Source organism: Lissotriton helveticus, chromosome 8, assembly GCF_964261635.1.
Source record: "Lissotriton helveticus chromosome 8, aLisHel1.1, whole genome shotgun sequence".
In the NCBI taxonomy this organism is placed as follows: Eukaryota; Metazoa; Chordata; class Amphibia; order Caudata; family Salamandridae; genus Lissotriton; species Lissotriton helveticus.
The window spans coordinates 1,461,552,343-1,461,575,841 of NC_136069.1; the positions used below are offsets into that span (position 1 = coordinate 1,461,552,343).

General features: G+C 54.3%; 1 protein-coding gene across 1 annotated transcript in view; it reads right to left on the reverse strand.

The window, feature by feature from the left end:
• Positions 1-23,499, reverse strand: part of SCAF4 (SR-related CTD associated factor 4) — a 1,013,644-nt gene that overhangs the window by 761,186 nt on the left and 228,959 nt on the right. The window contains exons 8-9 of the mRNA XM_078658400.1: positions 20,431-20,547; positions 19,226-19,365 (exon numbers count right to left, since the gene is read on the reverse strand). Coding sequence (XP_078514526.1) covers positions 19,226-19,365; positions 20,431-20,547 — 257 coding nt within the window. The remainder of the gene's footprint in view (positions 1-19,225; positions 19,366-20,430; positions 20,548-23,499) is intronic.

Consider the following 23,499-nt stretch of genomic DNA (forward strand, 5'->3'; position numbering starts at 1 on the left):
AGTCTCAAGGAGGATAGACGAGACATGCGAATGGCAGAGCGTACCTGGAGATCAGCTCCCTCTGCAATGCACCTAAAAGAGCTGAAGAAAAAGAGAAACTCCTACTTCAGGAAAATAAAACGCTCAAAATCAGACTTCTTCAGCCTCCAACTCGACCAAGCAAAAAACCGCCCGAGAAAACTGTTTGAGCTAATCAAAACACAATCCAAGGAACAACCCCAACCGGTCAACACTAGGCATGAGGCACCCTCCTGTGAAGACTTCGCTGCTTTCTTTATCCAAAAAACTGACAAAATAAAAAGCGATCTCCTCATTGACGCAAGCCTCTACTCCAAACCCCAATGCCTAGCACCCACTGAACCAAAAAACAATGCTACATGGTCTACCTTCGACACATACTCGGAATAAGAAATTGGCAAACTACTCAGCACCCTGAAACCATCCAATCACCTCACGGACCCCCTCCCTGCCTCCGCAGTAAAAGACTTTACCCCTTTGCTTCTCCCCCTCTGGACTAAAATTATCAACAGCTCTCTCCAACAAGGAAGTATACCTGACTCCCTCAAAGTTGGTCAGGTCACACCTCTACTAAAGAAACCTACAGCCGACCCCTCTGATCTCAACAATTACCGTCCCATCACCAATATTCCTACTCTCGCCAAACTGTTGGAAAAATGCGCACAACTACAATTGACTAAACACATTGAGCAATTTGATCTCCTCAACAGCCACCAGTCAGGCTTCCGAGCAGGACACAGCACAGAAACTGCTATGACTCACATAATTGACGACGCACTTCAAATGCTAGACCAAAACGACACCTGCCTCCTCATCCTTCTTGATCTCTCTTCAGCATTCGACACCGTTAAACATGAGAATCTACTAGAACTACTAAACACAAGAATGGGTTTATCTGGAACTGTTCTCAAGTGGTTCACTTCCTTTCTTCACAACAGGTCGCAGAAATTCAAGAGCAACAACTTGATGTCCTCGCCAATACCTGTAACGCTAGGCGTCCCCCAAGGATCCTCTCTATCCCCAACTCTGTTCAACCTAGTCATGGAACCTCTCACCTCCTTGCTACATGCATCCAACGTAAACTTTCACATGTACGCCGATGACACTCAGCTATATCTCAAGCTACAATCCCCCAAAGACATCTTGCGTCTGAACTCAACGATCAGAAGCACCCAATCTTGGCTGGCTGATAACCACCTCAAACTCAACGCTATGAAGACTGAGTTCCTTCTGATCTCACCTCCCACGAAAATATCTACCACACAAACATGGCTTAAGCACCTAACAGCACTCAATGTCCAACCGACCATAGTGGATTCAGCAAAATCCTTAGGCATAACACTTGACACCAACCTCAACATGCAGCAACATATCAGCAAGGCAACAAAGGGAGCGAACTTCCAGATCAATACTCTGAGGAAACTTAAACCCTACCTCCCAGCCAAAGACTTCCAAACAGCAGTACAAGCACTAGTCATCCCACGTATTGAATACGGCAGCACCGCCCTCTGCGGACTCCCCCTAACTACTACCGCACCACTAAGAGCTTCTCTGAATGCTGCAGCGAGACTCATCACTGGGTCAAAAAAGCACTCCCATATTACCCCTGACTTGAAATCCCTGAATTGGCTGCCTTTTGAAGCCAGAATACATCTGAAAATCGCCTGCATGACACACAAGGCGGTACACCTAAACTCACCCGGCTACCTCGCTCAGAAACTGACAATCTCTGGGGGAATTAGAAACACGAGAGGCACAAACAATCTTCTGCTGAAACCTCGAAGATTCAGGAAGGAAAAAACATACAAGCGCTCCTTCTCAGGATTGGCGCCTAGGATCTGGAACTCACTCCCTCCCGAAACCAGGCTTATCTCTTCCACTACACTCTTTAAAAAAGAAGTAAAAGCTATTCTCATGGCTAAATACACTTGATCTATTATCTCGAACTCTGTTAACACCCTGCACCGATTTGTACTACATGCTTGACCCATTTACTTATTTGTATGAGTTGTCTTATTACTCATGTGATGGGCTTTGCAGCCACCTATCTGTACTGTATGATCTATTGATTTATTGTTTGACTATGTTCCCTCATGTACCCCTCTATGTAAAGCGCTCTGATATCTGTGAAGATCTTGTTCGCGCTATATAAAACTTTGAAATAAAATAAATAAAATAAATAAATAGATTGCTTCAAAGTAGCCAGACCAGTCCTAACCGACCCATAGTTGACAAACAATTGGTCGGACCTGCGAATGTCTTTGGTGTTATCCAGCTAAAATTTCAACACTGTTCTAACATCCAGGGAATTAATAGACCTTTCCGCTGGAGTGGAAGGATTCTGGAAAAAAGTCGGTAGCGTTATAGTCTGATTAACATGTAAATCAGAAATCACCTTGGGAAGGAATTTAGGGTGAGTACGCATAACAACCTTAGCAGCATGAAATACAGTATAAGGTTCTTGGCAACACAATGCCTGAATCTCCCTCACCCTGCGGGCCGATGTAATGGCCACGAGGAACGCCGCCTTCCAAGACAGGTGCTGCAGCGAAGCCTTGTGAATAGGCTCGAAAGGTTCCTTCATCAGCCTGGACAGCACAACATTCAGTTCCCATGCAGGCAAAGGAAGCCGAACAGGAGGGAACACCTTCAACCCTTCCAAAAAATTCTTAATCACAGGAATCTGGAAGGGAGTCTGCAAAGGGCATTTCCTGTAAGCAGTCAATGCAGCCAGATGAACCTTAATGGAATGGAAATTAAGGCCAGACTGGGCTAGATGCAGAAGGTGCAGAAGGTATGGAAGGATGACATCGTCCTTGCAGGTCGTCATGTCATAGTTCTTAGACATGCACCAGATGCAGAATCTCTTCCATTTGTAAGCATAAGAGGTTCTAGTAGACGGCCTCTTAGCCTCCTTCAATATGTCCATGCAATCCTCAGGAAGATTTAAGTGGCCATATTGCACTATCTCAGAAGCCATGCCGCCAAACTCAACGACGAGAGGTTGGGGTGCACCATTTGCCCTCCGAACTTCGTGAGAAGGTCCGGCCGACACGGCAGCCGCCGATGAGGCAGGATCGATCGATTAAGCAGGTCCGTGAACAACCACTGCCTGGGCCATTCCAGAGCAAGGAGGATCATCCGCGCCCGGGCCTGGGCCAGCTTGATGAGCACCGCCGGAATCAGGGGAATGGGTGGAAAAGCGTACAGAAAGCTGTTCGACCAGCTGATCCATAACGCGTTCCCCAGAGTCCCCGGTTGGTAATACCTCGAGGCAAAGTCGCGGCATTTGCTGTTTTCGGCGGGGGCGAACGGAACCACGTCTGGAGTGCCCCACATGGCGAAGATGTCGTCGAGCACCTCGTTGTTTATGACTCACTCGTGGTTTTCTTGAAGCAACCTGCTGAGGGCGTCCGCCTGAATGTTCTGCACACCGGGCAGATGAGTCGCAGTTATCGTCAGTCCTCTGGCTAGCAGCAAGTGCCAGATCGCCTGCGCCTTCTGTGACAGTGTGCGCGATCTTGAGCCCCCCTGCTTGTTGAAGTAATACATCGTGGTCGTATTGTCGGTCTGTAAAAGCAAGGAGTTGGTCTGGAAGGCCGGAAGAAAGGCCTTCAATGCCAAGTGAACCACTCTGAGTTCCAAGAAATTGATGTGATAAGTGGACTCCGCCGGAGACCACGTTCCTTGTATCTGTAGATCGTCTGAATGCGTTCCCCAGCCCAGGAGAGACGCATCCGTCACGATAGTCCGAGTCAGGATATCCTTGTGGAAAGGAACCCCTCCGAGTAGATTCTCTGCCAAGCACCACCATCTCAAGGACTGTTGGGCATGAAGAGACAACTGGATCATGTCGTCCCAGCACCCTGTCCTCTGGTCCCATTGCTCCTCCAAGCATTCCTGCAGTGGCCTCATGTGCAGGCGCGCATGCGGGGTGAGGAAGATACAAGAGGCCATCGACCCCAGTAGAGAAGACACCGTCCTCACTGTTGTAGATGGAGCAGCTATGAGAGCCTGAGCATTCCGAAGGAGTGATAAGCGTCTCTCCTCCGAAGGAGACACACTTGCTGACAGCGTATTGATGGAGGCTCCCAAGTAGTGCAGGCACTGGACCGGGATCGGAACAGACTTGGACATATTTATGTGCAACCCCAGCCGATTCAGCAGGACGGCCGTACTGTTGAAGTGCAATTGTGTTTCCTGGAAGGTGGAGGCCTTGATCAACCAGTCGTCCGGGTACGGGTAGACAAACACCTTTTTCTTTCGCAGGTGCGCTGCCACCACAGCCATGCACTTGGAAAACATCCTGGGTGCAGACTTCAGTCCTAACGGTAGCACGGTGTACTGATAGTGATTGGTGCCTATGAGGAAGCGCAGGAACTTCCGGTGTTTCCGTGCAATGGGCACTTGGAAGTACGCATCTTGCAGATCTATCACGCAAAGCCAGTCTCCCCTTTGTAGCCGAGGGTAAATCTGGTGCAAAGACAGCATGCAAAACGTTTCCCTGCGAATCCACTTGTTTGCTTGTCGCAAATCCAGAATGGGCCTGAACTCGTTCTTGTACTTGTACTTCGTTTCGCAACAGGAAGAAGCGCGAGTAAAGGCCCTTTCCTCTGAGTCAGAGGGACGTCTTCTATCGCCCTTTTTAGGTTGAGGACCGAAGGCTGCGCTTGCGCAGTCTCCGGGAAGAGATTTAATGATTTGGAGTATGGGGGCTTGAACCCGCCTCTCTCCTCCATTGGCTTGCTACCTAAACTGAGGCCAGCCATTGGAGGAGAGGGGAGTCACTCCTTTAAAGCCCCGTCTCTTTCGGATTCGGGGATGTGTTTTTTTGCGTTCTTTCGACTGTGACGTCAACCGTCACTCAGAACGCCAAAAACTCGCCCCCAATTGCGAAAATTTTCGGAGTTGCGGCCTCCATTTTTTTTTTTGATGTTGGCAGGAAGTACTTTGTCTTGTACACATACAAGCCATACTCAAGTTAACGGATTAAATTGCTATCAGCTTATAAATACATGCCAACATTTGAAGCTGGACTTCTTAATGTTACTCTAGTACTTCATATCTGAGGCCAGAGGCGTGGCGTGGTCACCGACTGCTTACCCACTGCCTCGCTCAATGAATAGTCTGTATAACTAGCAGCAGCTGCTGGGAGTTAAATGGTTCAAGAGTTGTACGGCATGTAGGGGCCTGTATTCGAGCGCCATACAGAGGACACCTCAACAGAAGGGGCGGGTGTGCAGCGTGCACAGACCAAATGATAAACACTCTCGGGCGTGGGCGAGGAGTGGCCAGGCGATGCTGCTCACTTTCACCACAAGTTCCCATGCCCTTTCCCTACGCTTGAAACGTGCAGAAAGCACTAAAACTAGGGTCATAAGTGCAGAATTCCTCAGGGAAAGGGACAAATGGGACATGAAGTTATGTCTTCTTGGCACAGAGTTGGTAGTAATAGTTTTTGAATGAGGACTTTGAGGACCCTTTGCTCTGCCCTGATTTTCTTTCCGAAAGCTTTAGCGGCAAGAGATAAAAATAAAATTAGACATTGACATTTGAGGGTGGACATGATCTGGCAACGCCCACCACTGCCCCTTCCCAGCTCCCCAGTCAGCAGCTGTCAGAGTTCCCGGGACCCCGCCTCACCTTCTTGATGTTGTAGAGCCGGGTCAGCATCCCGATGCCACGGTCGTTGAGGATGGTGAGCTTCTTGGCCAGCTTCGGCTGACTCGGCTGCACGGCGCGACATGTCGCCCCGGAGATCTGCCGCCTCCTAATGACAAGCCGAGGCCGATCCGCAACTCCGCGCACCCGGCCCGCGGCTCCCTCAGCCGGCTCTGGAGCGCAGACTGCGAGGGAACCTGGAGCCTCCCCAAGCCGTGACTGCACTGGCAGTCGCCGCTCACAGCCCTCAGCAGGGGGCCCGGGCCGCCCGCCGCCACTCTCGCCGTCCTTCCTGCTGCGGGTCTCTCCCTCGGCCGGCCTCCTCCTCCTCCTCCTCCTCCTCCCTCCCGGAGCTCAGCTCCCAATCCCAGTTCACTCCTATCCCAGGCCGACGGCGGAGGGTGGCGATCACCGCCACAGAAAGAGGACTGGCGGGCCCGGGTCCAGTCAACACCATTTTCTAATGGCACTCCTGGCATATCTGCGCTAGTACACGTTCTTTAAGAAAGTGTCAGTTGTAAATATGTCCTTTGGTCAGACGTTTATCTAATTTATTAAACACGGTGTGTGATTACTGGTTATGAACAGCGCCGGCGTGCTCTGCTCGCGGGGATCTATTTATTATCTGTCAGCTAATAAGTTTTACGGAACTTCCCTGCGGCTCCCAATCTCGGCGAGTATCTGTGCTCCAGTCAATAAGGGCCGCAGGACACAACATACATACATTGGCTCGGAGTTTGCGGGTCGTTTCGGCTCTCTTTCTGTTTCAAGTTGATCCCCGTACACTATTCCAGCTGTAGGAATTGCAACACTTGGGCTCCCACATCCACATGTTTGCATATTTTATAGCAAGCTGCCCGAGGTCACCCTGCAATTGGTCTCAAGCTGTCCTCTAGAGTACAACCAGGCCCGCTGGAACGATGTGGCTGGAAAGGGCCAAATTATGCGTGTGTGTGGCTCTGGGGCTCTGGGTGTGTGTGTGGGCATGTGGGGCTCTGGGTGTGTGTGTGTGGGCATGTGGGGCTCTGGGTGTGTGTGTGTGGGCGTGTGGGGCTCTGGGTGTGTGTGTGGGCATGTGGGGCTCTGGGTGTGTGTGTGTGTGGGCGTGTGGGGCTCTGGGTGAGTGTGGGGCTCTGGGTGTGTGTGTGTGTGGGCGTGTGGGGCTCTGGGTGTGTGTGTGTGTGGGCGTGTGGGGCTCTGGGTGTGTGTGTGGGCGTGTGGGGCTCTGGGTGTGTGTGTGGGCGTGTGGGGCTCTGGGTGTGTGTGTGGGCGTGTGGGGCTCTGGGTATGTGTGTGGGCGTGTGGGGCTCTGGGTATGTGTGTGGGCGTGTGGGGCTCTGGGTATGTGTGTGGGCGTGTGGGGCTCTGTGTGTGGGCGTGTGTGTGTGTGTGGGGCTCTGTGTGTGTGTGTGTGGGGGGCTCTGTGTGTGTGTGTGTGGGGGGCTCTGTGTGTGTGTGTGTGTGGGGGGCTCTGTGTGTGTGTGTGTGTGGGGGGCTCTGTGTGTGTGTGTGGGGCTGTGTGTGTGTGGGGGGCTGTGTGTGTGTGGGGGGCTGTGTGTGTGTGGGGGGCTGTGTGTGTGTGGGGGGCTGTGTGTGTGTGGGGGGCTGTGTGTGTGTGTGTGGCTGTGTGTGTGTGTGTGGCTGTGTGTGTGGGGGGGCTCTGTGTGTGTGGGGGGCTCTGTGTGTGTGGGGGGGCTCTGTGTGTGTGGGGGGGCTCTGTGTGTGTGGGGGGGCTCTGTGTGTGTGGGGGGGCTCTGTGTGTGTGGGGGGGCTCTGTGTGTGTGGGGGGGCTCTGTGTGTGTGGGGGGGCTCTGTGTGTGTGGGGGGGCTCTGTGTGTGGGGGGCTCTGTGTGCGCGTGTGGGGCTCTGTGTGTGCGTGGGGCTCTGTGTGCGTGTGTGCGTGGGGCTCTGTGTGCGTGGGGCTCTGTGTGCGTGGGGCTCTGTGTGCGTGGGGCTCTGTGTGCGTGGGGCTCTGTGTGCGTGGGGCTCTGTGTGCGTGGGGCTCTGTGTGCGTGTGTGCGTGGGGCTCTGTGTGCGTGTGTGTGTGGGGCTCGGTGTGCGTGTGTGTGGGGGGCTCGGTGTGCGTGTGTGGGGCTCGGTGTGCGTGTGTGGGGCTCGGTGTGCGTGTGTGTGCGTGTGGGGCTCGGTGTGCGTGTGTGTGCGTGTGGGGCTCGGTGTGCGTGTGCGCGTGTGGGGCTCGGTGTGCGTGTGTGCGGCTCGGTGTGCGTGTGTGCGCGTGTGGGGCTCGGTGTGCGCGTGTGGGGCTCGGTGTGCGCGTGTGGGGCTCGGTGTGCGTGTGTGCGCGTGTGGGGCTCTGTGTGCGTGTGTGCGCGTGTGGGGCTCTGTGTGCGTGTGTGCCCGTGTGGGGCTCTGTGTGCGTGTGTGCGTGTGTGGTTGCGTGTGTGTGTGTGTGTGTGCGCGTGTGTGCGCGTGTGGGGCTCTGTGTGTGTGCGCGTGTGGGGCTCTGTGTGTGTGCGCGTGTGGGGCTCTGTGTGTGTGCGCGTGTGGGGCTCTGTGTGCGTGTGTGCGCGTGTGGGGCTGTGCGCGTGTGGGGCTCTGTGTGTGCGTGCGCGTGTGGGGCTCTGTGTGTGCGTGCGCGTGTGGGGCTCTGTGTGTGCGTGCGCGGGGGGCTCTGTGCGCGCGCGCGGGGGGCTCTGTGCGCGCGCGCGGGGGGCTCTGTGCGCGCGCGCGGGGGGCTCTGTGCGCGCGCGCGGGGGGCTCTGTGCGCGCGCGCGGGGGGCTCTGTGCGCGCGCGCGGGGGGGCTCTGTGCGCGCGCGCGGGGGGGCTCTGTGCGCGCGCGCGGGGGGGCTCTGTGCGCGCGCGCGCGGGGGGGCTCTGTGCGCGCGCGGGGGGGCTCTGTGCGCGCGCGGGGGGGCTCTGTGCGCGCGCGCGGGGGGGCTCTGTGCGCGCGCGCGGGGGGGCTCTGTGCGCGCGCGGGGGCTCTGTGCGCGCGCGCGGGGGCTCTGTGCGCGCGCGCGGGGGCTCTGTGCGCGCGCGCGGGGGGGCTCTGTGCGCGCGCGCGGGGGGGCTCTGTGCGCGCGCGCGGGGGGGCTCTGTGCGCGCGCGCGGGGGGGCTCTGTGCGCGCGCGCGGGGGGGCTCTGTGCGCGCGCGCGGGGGGGCTCTGTGCGCGCGCGCGGGGGGGCTCTGTGCGCGCGCGCGGGGGGGCTCTGTGCGCGCGCCCGTGGGGCTCTGTGCGCGCGCCCGTGGGGCTCTGTGCGCGCGCCCGTGGGGCTCTGTGCGCGCGCCCGTGGGGCTCTGTGCGCGCGCCCGTGGGGCTCTGTGCGCGCGCCCGTGGGGCTCTGTGCGCGCGCCCGTGGGGCTCTGTGCGCGCGCCCGTGGGGCTCTGTGCGCGCGCCCGTGGGGCTCTGTGCGCGCGCCCGTGGGGCTCTGTGCGCGCGCCCGTGGGGCTCTGTGCGCGCGCGCGCCCGTGGGGCTCTGTGCGCGCGCGCGCGCCCGTGGGGCTCTGTGCGCGCGCGCGCTTTGGGGCTCTGTGCGCGCGCGCGCCCGTGGGGCTCTGTGCGCGCGCGCGCCCGTGGGGCTCTGTGCGCGCGCGCGCGTGGGGCTCTGTGCGCGCGCGCGCGTGGGGCTCTGTGTGCGCGCGCGTGGGGCTCTGTGTGCGCGCGCGTGGGGCTCTGTGTGCGCGCGCGGGGCTCTGTGTGCGCGCGCGCGCGTGGGGCTCTGTGTGCGCGCGTGTGTGCGCGTGTGCGCGCGTGGGGCTCTGTGCGTGTGTGCGCGTGTGGGGCTCTGTGCGGGTGTGCGCGCGTGGGGCTCTGGGTGCGCGCGCGTGGGGCTCTGGGTGCGCGCGCGTGGGGCTCTGGGTGCGCGCGCGTGGGGCTCTGGGTGCGCGCGCGTGGGGCTCTGGGTGCGCGCGCGTGGGGCTCTGGGTGCGCGCGCGTGGGGCTCTGGGTGCGCGCGCGTGGGGCTCTGGGTGCGCGCGCGTGGGGCTCTGGGTGCGCGCGCGTGGGGCTCTGGGTGCGCGCGCGTGGGGCTCTGGGTGCGCGCGCGTGGGGCTCTGGGTGCGCGCGCGTGGGGCTCTGGGTGCGCGCGCGCGGGGCTCTGGGTGCGCGCGCGCGGGGCTCTGGGTGCGCGCGCGCGGGGCTCTGGGTGCGCGCGCGCGGGGCTCTGGGTGCGCGCGCGCGGGGCTCTGGGTGCGCGCGCGCGGGGCTCTGGGTGCGCGCGCGCGGGGCTCTGGGTGCGCGCGCGCGGGGCTCTGGGTGCGCGCGCGGGGCTCTGGGTGCGCGCGCGCGGGGCTCTGGGTGCGCGCGCGCGGGGCTCTGGGTGCGCGCGCGCGGGGCTCTGGGTGCGCGCGCGGGGCTCTGGGTGCGGGCGGGGGGCTCTGGGTGCGGGCGGGGGGCTCTGGGTGCGGGCGGGGGGCTCTGGGTGCGGGCGGGGGGCTCTGGGTGCGGGCGGGGGGCTCTGGGTGCGGGCGGGGGGCTCTGGGTGGGGGCGGGGGGCTCTGGGTGGGGGCGGGGGGCTCTGGGTGGGGGCGTGGGGCTCTGGGTGGGGGCGTGGGGCTCTGGGCGGGGGGCTCTGGGCGGGGGGCTCTGGGTGGGGGCGTGGGGCTCTGGGCGGGGGGCTCTGGGCGGGGGCGGGGGGCTCTGGGCGGGGGCGGGGGGCTCTGGGCGGGGGGCTCTGGGCGGGGGGCTCTGGGCGGGGGGCTCTGGGTGTGCGCGTGTGGGGCTCCGTGTGCGGGGCTCCGTGTGCGCGTGTGGGGCTCCGTGTGCGGGGCTCCGTGTGCGCGTGTGGGGCTCCGTGCGCGTGTGGGGCTCCGTGCGCGTGTGGGGCTCCGTGCGCGTGTGGGGCTCCGTGCGCGTGTGGGGCTCCGTGCGCGTGTGGGGCTCCGTGCGCGTGTGGGGCTCCGTGCGCGTGTGGGGCTCCGTGCGCGTGTGGGGCTCCGTGCGCGTGTGGGGCTCCGTGCGCGTGTGGGGCTCCGTGCGCGTGTGGGGCTCCGTGCGCGTGTGGGGCTCCGTGCGCGTGTGGGGCTCCGTGCGCGTGTGGGGCTCCGTGCGCGTGTGGGGCTCCGTGCGCGTGTGGGGCTCCGTGCGCGTGTGGGGCTCCGTGCGCGTGTGGGGCTCTGTGCGCGTGTGGGGCTCTGTGCGCGTGTGCGCGTGTGGGGCTCTGTGTGCGCGTGTGCGCGTGTGGGGCTCTGTGTGCGTGTGTGCGCGTGTGCGCGTGTGGGGCTCTGTGTGTGGGGCTCTGTGTGTGCGCGCGTGTGGGGCTCTGTGTGTGCGCGCGTGTGGGGCTCTGTGTGTGCGCGCGTGTGGGGCTCTGTGTGTGCGCGTGTGGGGCTCTGTGTGTGCGCGTGTGGGGCTCTGTGTGTGCGCGTGTGGGGCTCTGTGTGTGCGCGTGTGGGGCTCTGTGTGTGCGCGTGTGGGGCTCTGTGTGTGCGCGTGTGGGGCTCTGTGTGTGCGCGTGTGGGGCTCTGTGTGTGCGCGTGTGGGGCTCTGTGTGTGCGCGTGTGGGGCTCTGTGTGTGCGCGTGTGGGGCTCTGTGTGTGCGCGTGTGGGGCTCTGTGTGTGCGCGTGTGGGGCTCTGTGTGTGCGCGTGTGGGGCTCTGTGTGTGCGCGTGTGGGGCTCTGTGTGTGCGCGTGTGGGGCTCTGTGTGTGCGCGTGTGGGGCTCTGTGTGTGCGCGTGTGGGGCTCTGTGTGCGCGCGTGTGGGGCTCTGTGTGCGCGCGTGTGGGGCTCTGTGTGCGCGCGTGTGGGGCTCTGTGTGCGCGCGTGTGGGGCTCTGTGTGCGCGCGTGTGGGGCTCTGTGTGCGCGCGTGTGGGGCTCTGTGTGCGCGCGTGTGGGGCTCTGTGTGCGCGCGTGTGGGGCTCTGTGTGCGCGCGTGTGGGGCTCTGTGTGCGCGCGTGTGGGGCTCTGTGTGCGCGCGTGTGGGGCTCTGTGTGCGCGCGTGTGGGGCTCTGTGTGCGCGCGTGTGTGGGGCTCTGTGCGCGCGTGTGGGGCTCTGTGCGCGCGTGTGGGGCTCTGTGCGCGCGTGTGGGGCTCTGTGCGCGTGTGGGGCTCTGTGCGCGCGTGTGGGGCTCTGTGCGCGCGTGTGGGGCTCTGTGCGCGCGTGTGCGCGTGTGGGGCTCTGTGCGCGTGTGGGGCTCTGTGTGCGTGTGTGGGGCTCTGTGTGCGTGTGTGGGGCTCTGTGTGCGTGTGTGGGGCTCTGTGTGCGTGTGTGGGGCTCTGTGTGCGTGTGTGGGGCTCTGTGTGCGTGTGTGGGGCTCTGTGTGCGTGTGTGGGGCTCTGTGTGCGTGTGTGGGGCTCTGTGTGCGTGTGTGGGGCTCTGTGTGCGTGTGTGGGGCTCTGTGTGCGTGTGTGGGGCTGTGTGTGTGGGGCTGTGTGTGTGTGTGTGTGGGGCTGTGTGTGTGTGTGTGGGGCTGTGTGTGTGTGTGTGGGGCTGTGTGTGTGTGTGTGTGGGGCTGTGTGTGTGTGTGTGTGTGGGGCTGTGTGTGTGTGTGTGTGTGTGTGTGGGGCTGTGTGTGTGTGTGTGTGTGTGTGGGGCTGTGTGTGTGTGGGGCTGTGTGTGTGTGGGGCTGTGTGTGTGGGGGGGCTCTGTGTGTGTGGGGGGGCTCTGTGTGTGGGGGGGGCTCTGTGTGTGTGGGGGGGGCTCTGTGTGTGTGGGGGGGGCTCTGTGTGTGGGGGGGGCTCTGTGTGTGTGGGGGGGGCTCTGTGTGTGTGGGGGGGGCTCTGTGTGTGGGGGGGGCTCTGTGTGTGTGGGGGGGCTCTGTGTGTGTGGGGGGGCTCTGTGTGTGTGTGAGGGGGGGCTCTGTGTGTGTGTGTGAGGGGGGGCTCTGTGTGTGTGTGTCGGGGGGGCTCTGTGTGTGTGTGTCGGGGGGGCTCTGTGTGTGTGTGTCGGGGGGGCTCTGTGTGTGTGTGTCGGGGGGGCTCTGTGTGTGTGTGTCGGGGGGGCTCTGTGTGTGTGTGTCGGGGGGGCTCTGTGTGTGTGTGTCGGGGGGGCTCTGTGTGTGTGGGGGGGGGGGGCTCTCTGTGTGTGTGTGTGTGGAGCTTTGAATGTTTCTCCACTCTGCCAGGTAAAGTTGGATGCTTCCCCCCACTGGAGCGGGTAACGGAGGAGGGAGAAGAAGCACCTCAGGGCCTAGACCCAGCCAGGCCTTTGGTCGCAGATGAAGCCTGCTGACCACCACGGCCCCTCTGGCGCTTTTGGAATGGGCGCCGCTGGAACTGTTGCTGCTGCTGTTGTTGTTGCTGCTGCCCAGCCTGTCTACCTTGCCCTCTACCTTGCGCCCCGTACCGTCTCTGGAACGAGCTGAAGGTCTTCTTCTGTTCCTTCGGCTTTTCCAATCCGACAGCCATCAAGGTCTCCGCCTCCATGCGGGCCATCTCCTCGTCCGCATGCTTTCCAAAAAGGGTCTCACCAGAGAAGGGTAGATTGGCAACCCTCTGCTGTGCCTCGGGTTTCAAGGACGTCGGGCGTGGCGCCTCCGGTTGACCTCATGACAGTATCCGTGCGCTGCCAGGAGGGAGGAATCCGCAGCCGAGCTGATCACCTGGTTGGAGACCATCAGTCCTTCATTAAAGATTTCTTGGACTCCCAGAGGGACCGATCATAACGTTCCAACAAGGCTGAAGCACTTGCGGCCTTCATAGACGTGGAGGCCGTCCCGCAGACCTTCCTGCCTGCCGAATCCATCCAGCGGCTCTCCTTGTCAGCAGGCACTGTCGATGACGGGGTGGTGGCGTGTTGCTTCCTCGCCGCCGTCACAATCACTGAGTCCGGCGCAGGGTCCGAGCGAAGAAACGCAGGATCAGAGTCAGGGGCCCGATACTTCTTTTGCAGCCTGGAAGTCGCTGACTTCGTAACCGCAGGGGTGAGGAAGAGCTCCAGCTTAGACGCTCCTCGCAGCAACACCTCCTGGAAGGAGACAATGTCGTCTATCGGGGACACCCTCGTACGAGGGGAGTCCAACAGGGTCGGCAAGTAGGACGAATCTGTGTGGCGGGATCTAGACCTGCCCCTCCTACGGCCCCGTCTGAACCTCGTAGACGAGCGACGGCGACTCCTGGACCTATCTCTCCGTCTTGAGCGAGAACTCTACCTCCGCGGCCTCGGACGGTCCGCGGGCTGGAAAAGAGGGCGCTGTGGAGGCCGAACCAGGAGCCTAGGTTGTGGCGGCCCCGTAGGCGGTGTCGGCAAATGAGGTAGCGAGATAGACCTTGGCGGAGCCGGTGGAGGAGGACGGGGAGGAGAAACCGGAGGTGGTGGAGGAGTAGGAGGTTGAGGCAGTGGAGGAGGAGTCGGGGTACGTGGAGGAGGATCCACGAAAAGGAGGAGGTGTAAGCAACCTCTGTTTGGAGGGTCAGTAGACTTGAGAGTACTCCGAGCCTGGAGACTGTCCCACTCACCTTCTCTTCTTCTTCTGACCAGAGGGGGGCGATCTCGAGGCCCTATCCCTCGTAGACTAGCGACGCCGCCGCCGCCGCGACCGTGTGCTCGCTGAAGCAGAGAACTCCGTCCTGGTCCCAGAACGTCTAGGCTTCCTCTTCGACGCGGAGCGTCCGTTCGATGTCGACAAGCGTCTCCGTTCGATGTCGACAAGCGTCTCCTTGACGTCGACGAGCGTCTGCTCGGCGTCGATGGTAGTCGCTTCGACGGTCGGTGCCTCGACGTCGATCGTCCCCTCGACGACGACTATCTCCTCGGCGTCGACGACCTCAGTCTCTACGCTGATCTTCGCCTCGACGTTGCGGACTTACGTGTCGACGGTGACCGGCGGTGTTGCCTTGACGGCAAGCGCCAGCGTCTTCACCCCTCTCGGCGTCAATGGCTCGACGACGAATCAGTCCTAGACGTCGACCTCGTCGGAGGTCTCGACGTCAGTCCCCTCGACGTCGAACGTCGACGGCGCTTCGAACCAGAGCCCTGGGGAGACAGGGAACAGACTGTGGTCATTCCTTTCGACACCGAGGCCATCGACCTCGACGGAGATCGGTGGCGTTTTCTGGCCTTTTCCTTGCTGGGGAGCCCCCCAGAGGCCTGCGCACGGGCAGAGGAAGGAGCCCCTTCATGCCCAGACCCACCTTGTCCTTGCTGCCTTCTCTGCTCCAAGCCTTGGAGCCTGGTCTTCTCCCTGTCCTTCAGGGTCCTTTTAGGGAACTGTAGACAGATATCACACTCCTCAGGAACATGAGAAGAAGGCAGGCACAGGATGCACACCCTGTGAGGATCCGATTTTGCCTTTTTCCTGGAGCACTCAGGACATTGATCAAATAAGGCAGGCATATTTGATAAAAGGGCAGCAAAAACACCAGAAACTCCAGCAAAGATGAGAAGAGGCAAAAACACGTCGAGTGAACACACTCGAACACTTTAAAAGTACACAATTTGTAGAAAAACCCAAAAAAGGGAGAGCTCAATGCTCCAGGGTCGTGCTAGCAGGAGCCGGAAAAAAGAACTGAAAGTGGAGGGAGTTGCTGTGCATTCTGGGATACCAGGAGAGTTCTGGAAAGTTTCCTTAAAGGCATGGTATCCCTTTTTAAGCCACATAATGGCAGCCTATGGGGGCTTGTCTGTCCTGTCCTTCCTCTCTATCATTCCAAGGATTTGGTGAAGGGGGGAAGTGTTCTCCATGGTGAAACCTGGCAGACAGGTCTAAGTGTGATATTGGTGGCATATCCTTGCATTTCTAGTTGAAGTACTGGACAGTGTAGCCTTACATGTATAGGCTGCATTATCTGTCTTTAATTCTCTCTTAAATGTCTATGCAGTACTGCAAAGAAGACAGCTTAAGAGATTATTTTTGATTGCGCCGGGGTCCCCGCACATGAGTGGGACTATTCACTAGATTATGACTATACACAGAGATCCCCTGCTACAGAACACATGTTCCATGAGAAGTAAGTTTGTGGGTGTATGTGTGTTTGCTTAAAAAGGTGCAGCCCACTGGGCCAAACTGAAATACATATTTCTTGCATCCAACTCGGTCTCTACATTAATTTTCTCCTCCCTTAATTATGTGTATAGGGTAAGCGGGGTGGAGGACTGCATCCCATTCCATTTCTCCTAGAGCAGGTTTCTTGCCAGTGTAAATCTCATCCATTTTCTGTGTTCTCACTTCTGAGGGAGAAGGGAGCAGCTATAGCCAATCTGAGGCAAACACACAATGACAGGGACAGGATGCCCCAAAGCAAGATGGACACTTCAATGTGTTCTGGTACCGTGCCTTGGTCAACAGACGGTTTGGAAACGGTTAACCCAGATATGGCTCACCAATGTCATTTGGAAACCACAGTTGCCTGTATAAGAGGACAACAAAATCTTGAGTTGTTACCACTTTGCTACCACATTGCACTTAGGTCTGCAAAAGCCTGCTGAGTCGCCTTCCTGGATTGACCCAAGGAAAGAAATTACCTGCCAACTGAGAAGCTGGACTGAACCTAGCAGGAGTGAATTGATGCCCAGGAAGACCTGCACAAACTCAGTTAACTGGAAGGACAGCTCAATAGGCTCAGGCTGCCCAGAAGCAACATGAACTTTTGTATCAAATCTTGAGAGCCATCTTTTTAAAGAGGACCAGCACATTGTGAATCTCATCATGGGTGCGTAACATCAGGTTTTCCTCCAACTCAGGAGTTCATATTGTAGTTCAGAGAGAATGAACCCTACTCTTTTCTGATGCATCTCCGAAAAGGCAAACAAGTCATGACTTGAGAGATTAATATAGTGCCCATCAAAGTCTTCAAGGTTTTGTTAGACCTTTACACAAGCCCATTAGTCTATAGGTGCCAAGAGGTGGAGGAGAGGAATTTGACACCACACTCTTACATCTCCACCATAATATGGAAAGACCAGAAATCACTCCAAGTTAAAAATCCCTACCCTGGTTGGAAGCACCATAATGGCAAATCAATTTGGGGGATGGTTCTAAAGAGCCGTAACCACAACAAGGGTGGTAGTTCTCTTGAAGGGCACAACCTCTGGATACATATAGGCACAAACCACCTTGATAAAGACGTACTTATGGTCTCAAATTGTGGAAGGATCTAGGAGCTCCTCAATGCCCATTCCCTTTCTCCAAGACAAATCATTTACATGACAGCTAAAGTTAGTAGAAGCGTCCTCATCTGAAACACAAGACGTATCACTTAACTAGCACATCCCGCAAAGCCATATATTGAGTCGAACAGTGGGCCAATAGCAGAGGATTCAGCTTGGTCTTTTTGATTCTCATGGGCAAGCTTCATTAAGAAAGTGATAGGAACAGGGGAACCTCTAGCAAGTGTTTGGCTCAGGGGTGGTGGGGCTTACAGTAAAGAAGTCCATTTTCCACTTCCACTTTGTAACATCCAACAACATCAGCTAACTTTCTCAAGACTATCAAAGTAGGAGACTCTTTATGGGCTTTACAAAACTCCTACCAAGTGGTTCCTACAACAACCAACATATTCTGTTGGTCTGGTAAGGTCACAGACTGCAGCACTGTACTTCAGGAAGGTTCAATGTGTTGGACCTCACAAGGGTCTGTCGATTTGGTAGGTTTTCTTCCACAGTTATATTTTGGGAGGTGCAGAGAATGTGGGAGCCTAGATGGAATACTCAAGAACGAGTCAGGGTACCTTCACCCTCCCTAGGGAAATCAATTAATTTCACAAACTTCACCCCAAAGTCCTATATGACAACGACTAAGACTGGTTCAACCTGGAGCATCATGTCGACCAGGGGATAAGAAAAGACGTGGAAGCTGGCTGCCTTAGTTACCTCTATCAGGAAGTTTAGAATGGCTCTCCCTTAGTCCTGATGGCATCAATGTCCTGGATAGCAGCATCAGTGCGCCCCGGACACAGAGGCAACAGTGGGCATTAGGAATTACTCAAACGATTACTTCAGGAATAGTCTAATCAACAAACCAAATTACACCAAAGTAAACTTCATTAGGTTGCTAGCATAGTTCTCAAAGATCAACAGGGGATCGTTAATCTCAGGTGCAACTACTACATCCAATGATCAACAGTGCTTTATGTGCGCTACTGAAAATTATGTCGGAACTCTTGTCTAGCTTGCCATTGGAGTGGTGATGCTTCATTGCCTTTCTTTACAAGTATACCAGGAAGTCTACTTAACACTTAACTATGACAATCAACTTGGCTTTGGCAGATCACATCAATACATCAAAAAACCTCTCTTCCTGTGTTGCTGATTTAAGGATTCATATTCCTCAACTTCATTGCTTTCACCCAGCTTAGCGGCTTAAGTCCACTGACTGGAAAGCAAATACGTTTCTGACTAATCAGCTGAGCTTCAATTAATCAACCTCTTCTACTCTAAAGCCACAATAACTTTCTCAAATCGGTTGTCTTTTCTTCCTCCCCAGTCTTACAGTACAGGCTGGCAATTTCGTTCCAACTGTACTCAAACATTCTCAAAACAGGCATCCCCAAGATTCCAAAGCCATGTGAGCCGTGGGGATGGAGGTGTGAGGCTGAGGGACCCTGACATATGAAAATCAGGATACAAATCCTATTTTCTGTGGGAAGTAAAACAACTTGGTCTGAAAAGAATGTAAATGTAAATGTAGTATACTTGTAAAGCGCACAGCTGCCCCAGCAACGGGGCGTCCCGGCGCTGTATAACTCTGGGGAACCCGTCCTGGCTTTCCCTGTGGGATGGTCCCTTGCTGGGAGTCCCCAAGGTGGAGCCAGGCATCCCCGGAATTGGTGGGGCCGTTGTGGAGATTAGGCAAGCTAATGCCCAGAGTTGCCGAGTTTAACCCCTGATTAGAGTAAGCACCGAAGCGAGAATTATCGAGTCCGCTGACCAGGGTCCAGGACCCTGCCGCGTCGGGAATTGAACCCTGGTCCCAGGCTGACTTCTGCTCTCAGGCCTGCTGCCTCTAACCAGTGAGCCACACTACTCCATAGAAGATATAATGATCAGCAAGCAACTCACTTTATCAGTTTCAAGGGGGTTGAGCTCCTTGAATTCCAAATCTCCACAATCATTGGTACCTTCATTGTATCCAGTCACAACGTTTGACTATAGTTCTCTTTTATAAAGTGTGCTTTATCAAGTGGTATCTAGTGTCTTCCAGTGTATTAAATCTAGTGAGTACACTGCTTGCCTTCCAATTAAAGTTGTTTTGGGGGGATCGTGAGAGAGCCAGTGGTTAACTGGGTGTATGCTGTGTGGAAACTGTTCTGTATATGCTGTGTGGAAACTGTTCTGTGTGAGCCAACAGCTACGAAGATATTGATTGAACTGATATATTCACGAAAGAAGTGGTTCTCACGCTTCAAAGAAAGTTCAGTAGTCCTATGCTGAAACTGTGGCAACAAACTAAATTAACCAAAGAAGGTATTCAAATTTAAAAAAACAACAAGGAAATAATTAACATTTGGAGAAGAATGTCTAAGGAAACCAGTTTTTGCTGATCAGCCATTTCCCACATAGATCCCTAAAGCTTAGTGCCAATGCTACATATTATGCAAAGCGCAATTTGCTGTTCTTCTAACAGATAAGGCAAGCCTTAGCAGTAGCCCCACAATTACCTCCTTAAATACTAGACTGTTTAACACAGACAAAACACTATAATGCTTACCTGCTGTCCTTGTGTTGACTCAAACAATTGGGCTACAGCAGCAAGGGCATCAGAACTAGGTAGCTGCGAAGCGGGTGTTTCTAAATCTGCCCTGACTTCAGAGGGCTCTGGTGGAGGCTCTACAGGAGGAGGTGGGGTTTCTAAAATACATCAGAAAATTATAACATTATTAGAGGGTTATATTACCTAGTCTTTTTTTTATTTAAACATATATTACACAGAAAAAGGCTCAAAAGAGATGTGATAAACACTTTTAATAAATAGACTCAACAACTGTCAGTCAGGCAGTCATGACATTACGGGATGTTGATCTTCAGTATTGGAGTAGCACAACCCACAAATCAGAAACCTGGCAAGAGGCAAATCTAAGTGGGTGGGTCAGGTGCATGCAACAGGTCAGACAAAGTGAAGCTACAAGTATGGAGTTCACTCTGGCATGTTTCTGGTCCACAGTAGAGGTGGATACAGGCTCCCAAATGAAATAGTCAGGGAAAAGGTAAAGCATCTTCCCTTTAGTCATTATCTACCAGTACATTCAAGGCCTCTATAATGAGTGCTTCAAAAGTTTAAAGACTAAGGGGTTGGCAAAATGTATCAATTTAATCTATCTGATGCTGAATAAACAAATTTCACTGTGACCTTTGGAGAAATGCTCAAGTGTGTGATTAGTCTAAACTGAAATGTTGGTAAACAAGTGGCTAATATAGTAGATTACTTAAAAGTACACAAACTTTGGTGAGAGACATCATACTTCAATGTTTGAATATATAACTTGTGAACCCAATAATAGTAGAACCTTTTTAGTACTGAAAGCCAGCCTAAGTAACTAAAAGCCAATCCAACAGAATGTCTTAGAACTCAGGACAGTTAAGAAATCATGGAAAGACAACATAACAGCTGCAAAAAACATTCTATTCCTACTCATAACCAGTGTTATTCATTTATACTTCATGTATACGATGAGGACAATATACACCACTGCGATGCAGAAAGTGCTTTGCTAAGTGGCACCCTGAAAATCCAATTAATACTTTCAGCTTTCAAACAAGGCTATGGGAGATTTCTGTGAATAGTTTAATTTCTTCTTTAAAAAGTACAAATTAACTGACATGTTACCTGACACAGTAATGCCAGTTAGTTCATTGGCAAATAGCTATCAATTTTCAAAAGACAACAAACAATACAAATAAAATAAGTCCCATTACCTGCACCTCTCCAAAGCTGCTCCTGCCAGGAGGGCCCAGCACTAATCCTTTGATTCCACTGCGGAGGAGAAATGGCCTTCATGTCAGTCTCTCCCAAGCAATCCTGATCAGCTTCGACTGAAAGAAATTTTAAGGAAGGAGTGTAAGAGATTAGAGTGACCAGCACAATTGGAACAGATTTAATCAATATAGCAATGTACGGCTTGGCATAACATCAGCGCAAATTAATGAAGTTCCCTCAAATATTACCAAAACAAAATAAGTTAACTGTACATCAGATTCTCCCTAACACTACCCTGCAAAGCATTCAGTCAATGAAGTAAACGGTAGATGCCAATTACTTCTTACTCTTGGAGTCATTTGAGAGCAACGCATTTAACTTTCAAGAGTTGTTCGGAAAAAAAGACTTAGAAACCTTTTTTCTGTTTGCCCTTTATTACAGCAATGGTTCTTAACCTGCGGTCCAGGGACACCTGGGGGTCCCCAAAAACTACTCAGGGGGTCCGCTACTGTAAGCAAGTGGCTCTGTATATACTGCACCAAAGTAAGGTACAGTGTGCACAGAGTCCACAGTCCCCGGAGGTTTGGCAGAGGTTGAAGTTAGATATAACCGTACTCTCTAAAGTGGTGAATGGTCGAGCAGTAAGGCAGTATCATAGGACAGTGTAAAGCACTTGTACACACTCAGTCAGTAAATGGTCTCACACACTCAAGAACTGAACTCTAGGCCAATTGTTTTGTATATAAAAACATAGTTTATTTTAGAACCACAAGTAGGTATAAAAATACTTTCTCAGAATGAGATGCTCTAGTTGAATACTGTCAAATAGCAATAGACTTTTCATTGCAATAGATACAGTTGTTACAATATGCAACACAATTCTAACACAATAATAACATTGAGCTCAATGGGAATTTTAAGTAAATGCAATATCAATAACATTGTGTATATTTTTCTTACTGGTAACAGGTGAGTAATGTCGTTTTCGTTGATCGGATGATTTTTATTGAATATGTCAAAGTTTCAAAACTCGACACTTAGAAGAATTTCCAGGTGAAAACCAGTCACTGTTACCCTCTGGAGAAAAGGAAAATGCTACTTACCAGTATGCATCTGTTCTTGGCATGTAGAGCTGCAGAGTTGTACACTTATGCATTAGATCGCCACCTGGTGTTGGGCTCGGATGATTGCGGGTTGTCGTCTTCTTGGAAGAAGTCTTTGTAGTCACGAGATAGGTGACTCCTCATTTGGACAATACTGCGCATGGGCATCGGCTCCATCCTTAGATTGTTTTTCGCCATTATGAGAAATGATGGAGCTAGTAGAAGTAAAGAAAGAAGGATGTCCATGTGTGTGCATCTAAGTAAGATGAAAAACTGGAACAGATACAAGTCCCGGGGAGGCGGGAGGGCGTGTACAACTCTGCAGCTCTACATGCCAAGAACAGATGCATACTGGTAAGTAGCATTTTCCGTTCGAGGCATATGAGCTGCAGATTGTACACTTCTGCATTGATTGTGCAGCAGTGTCTCCCTTAGCGGTGGTCACCTGTATCCGTTGCAGTAGTTTGAAAGAGAGTTCGAAGGACAGCTTGGCCTACGGCAGCTTGCTGCTTGGCTTGCACATCCACACAATAGTGTTTGGTGAATGTGTGTGGTGTAGACCATGTTGCTGCCTTGCATATGTCCTCTAGGGGTATGTTTCCTAAGAAAGCCATAGAGGCTCCTAGTTTGCGAGTAGAGTGCGCTCTAGGAGGGACTGTTAATGTACATTTAGCTTTAATATAGCATATTTGTATACACTTTACAATCCACCTTGCAATCCCACCCTTTGAGATGGGGTTGCCTTTGTGTGGAGGAGAAAAAGATACAAACAGTTGTTTTGTCTTTCGAAAGGATTTAGTTCTATCTATATAGTATAAGAGAACCCTCTTAACATCTAATGTGTGTAAAGCCCTTTCCGCTACAGAGTCTGGGTTTTGGAAAAACACCGGTAACTCTACGGATTGATTAAGGTGAAAAGGAGTGATAACCTTTGGAAGAAATTTTGGATTAGATCTAAGAACCACTTTGTTGGGATGTATTTGAAAGAATGGTTCTTGTATAGTGAAAGCTTGTATCTCACTTACTTTTCTGAGAGAAGTAATGGCAACAAGAAAAGCTGTTTTCCATGTTAGGAATTGCAGTTCACATTTATGTAGCGGCTCGAAAGAGGGCCCCATGAGTCTTGTAAGGACAAGATTGAGGTTCCACACAGGAGAAGGTGGCAATCTGGGTGGGATTATTCTTTTTTATCCTTCCATGAATGCTTTGATTGCAGGTACTCTGAAGAGAGACAGATGTTGCCTGTTTTGTAAATAGGCTGCAATTGCTGCAAGGTGCAGGCGTATGGAAGAATATGCCAAATTAGACCTTTGTAAATGTAAAAGGTAGCAAATGATATTTTGGATGGAAGCATCAGGGGATAAATTTGATTATTTTTGCAATAAATGGCAAATCTTTTCCATTTAGCGGCATAACACGCTCTGGTCGTGGGTCTCCTAGCCTCTTTAATGATATTCATACAGTCTGGTGGTAGGTTTAGATAACCAAACTAAGACTTCAGGAGCCAGATCGCCAAATTCAGTTGGTTTGGGTCTGGGTGTCTGATTTCTCCATGGTTCTGTGTTAACAGGGAGAATGTGAGCCGCAGCTTTTGATGTGGAACTAGAGAAAGATCTAGTAGTGTGGTGAACCACGGTTGACGTGCCCATGTGGGAGCAACTAGGATCAGTGTGAGAGAGTGTTGTCTGAGCTTGCGCACTACTAATGGAATAAGTGGGAGAGGCGGAAAAGCGTACGCAAATCTGCCTGACCAGTTAATCCATATCACATTGCCTTCGGACAGTGGGTGTGGAAACCTGGCGGCGAAGGCTGGGCATTTTGCGTTTTCGTGTGTGGCAAACAGATCTATGTGTGGGTAGCCCCTACCTTTGGAAGAATGGCTGAAGCACTTGTGGATGTAGTTCCCATTCATGAATCTGTTGTGACTGCCGACTTAATAGATCTGCTATCTGATTGTGAACTCCT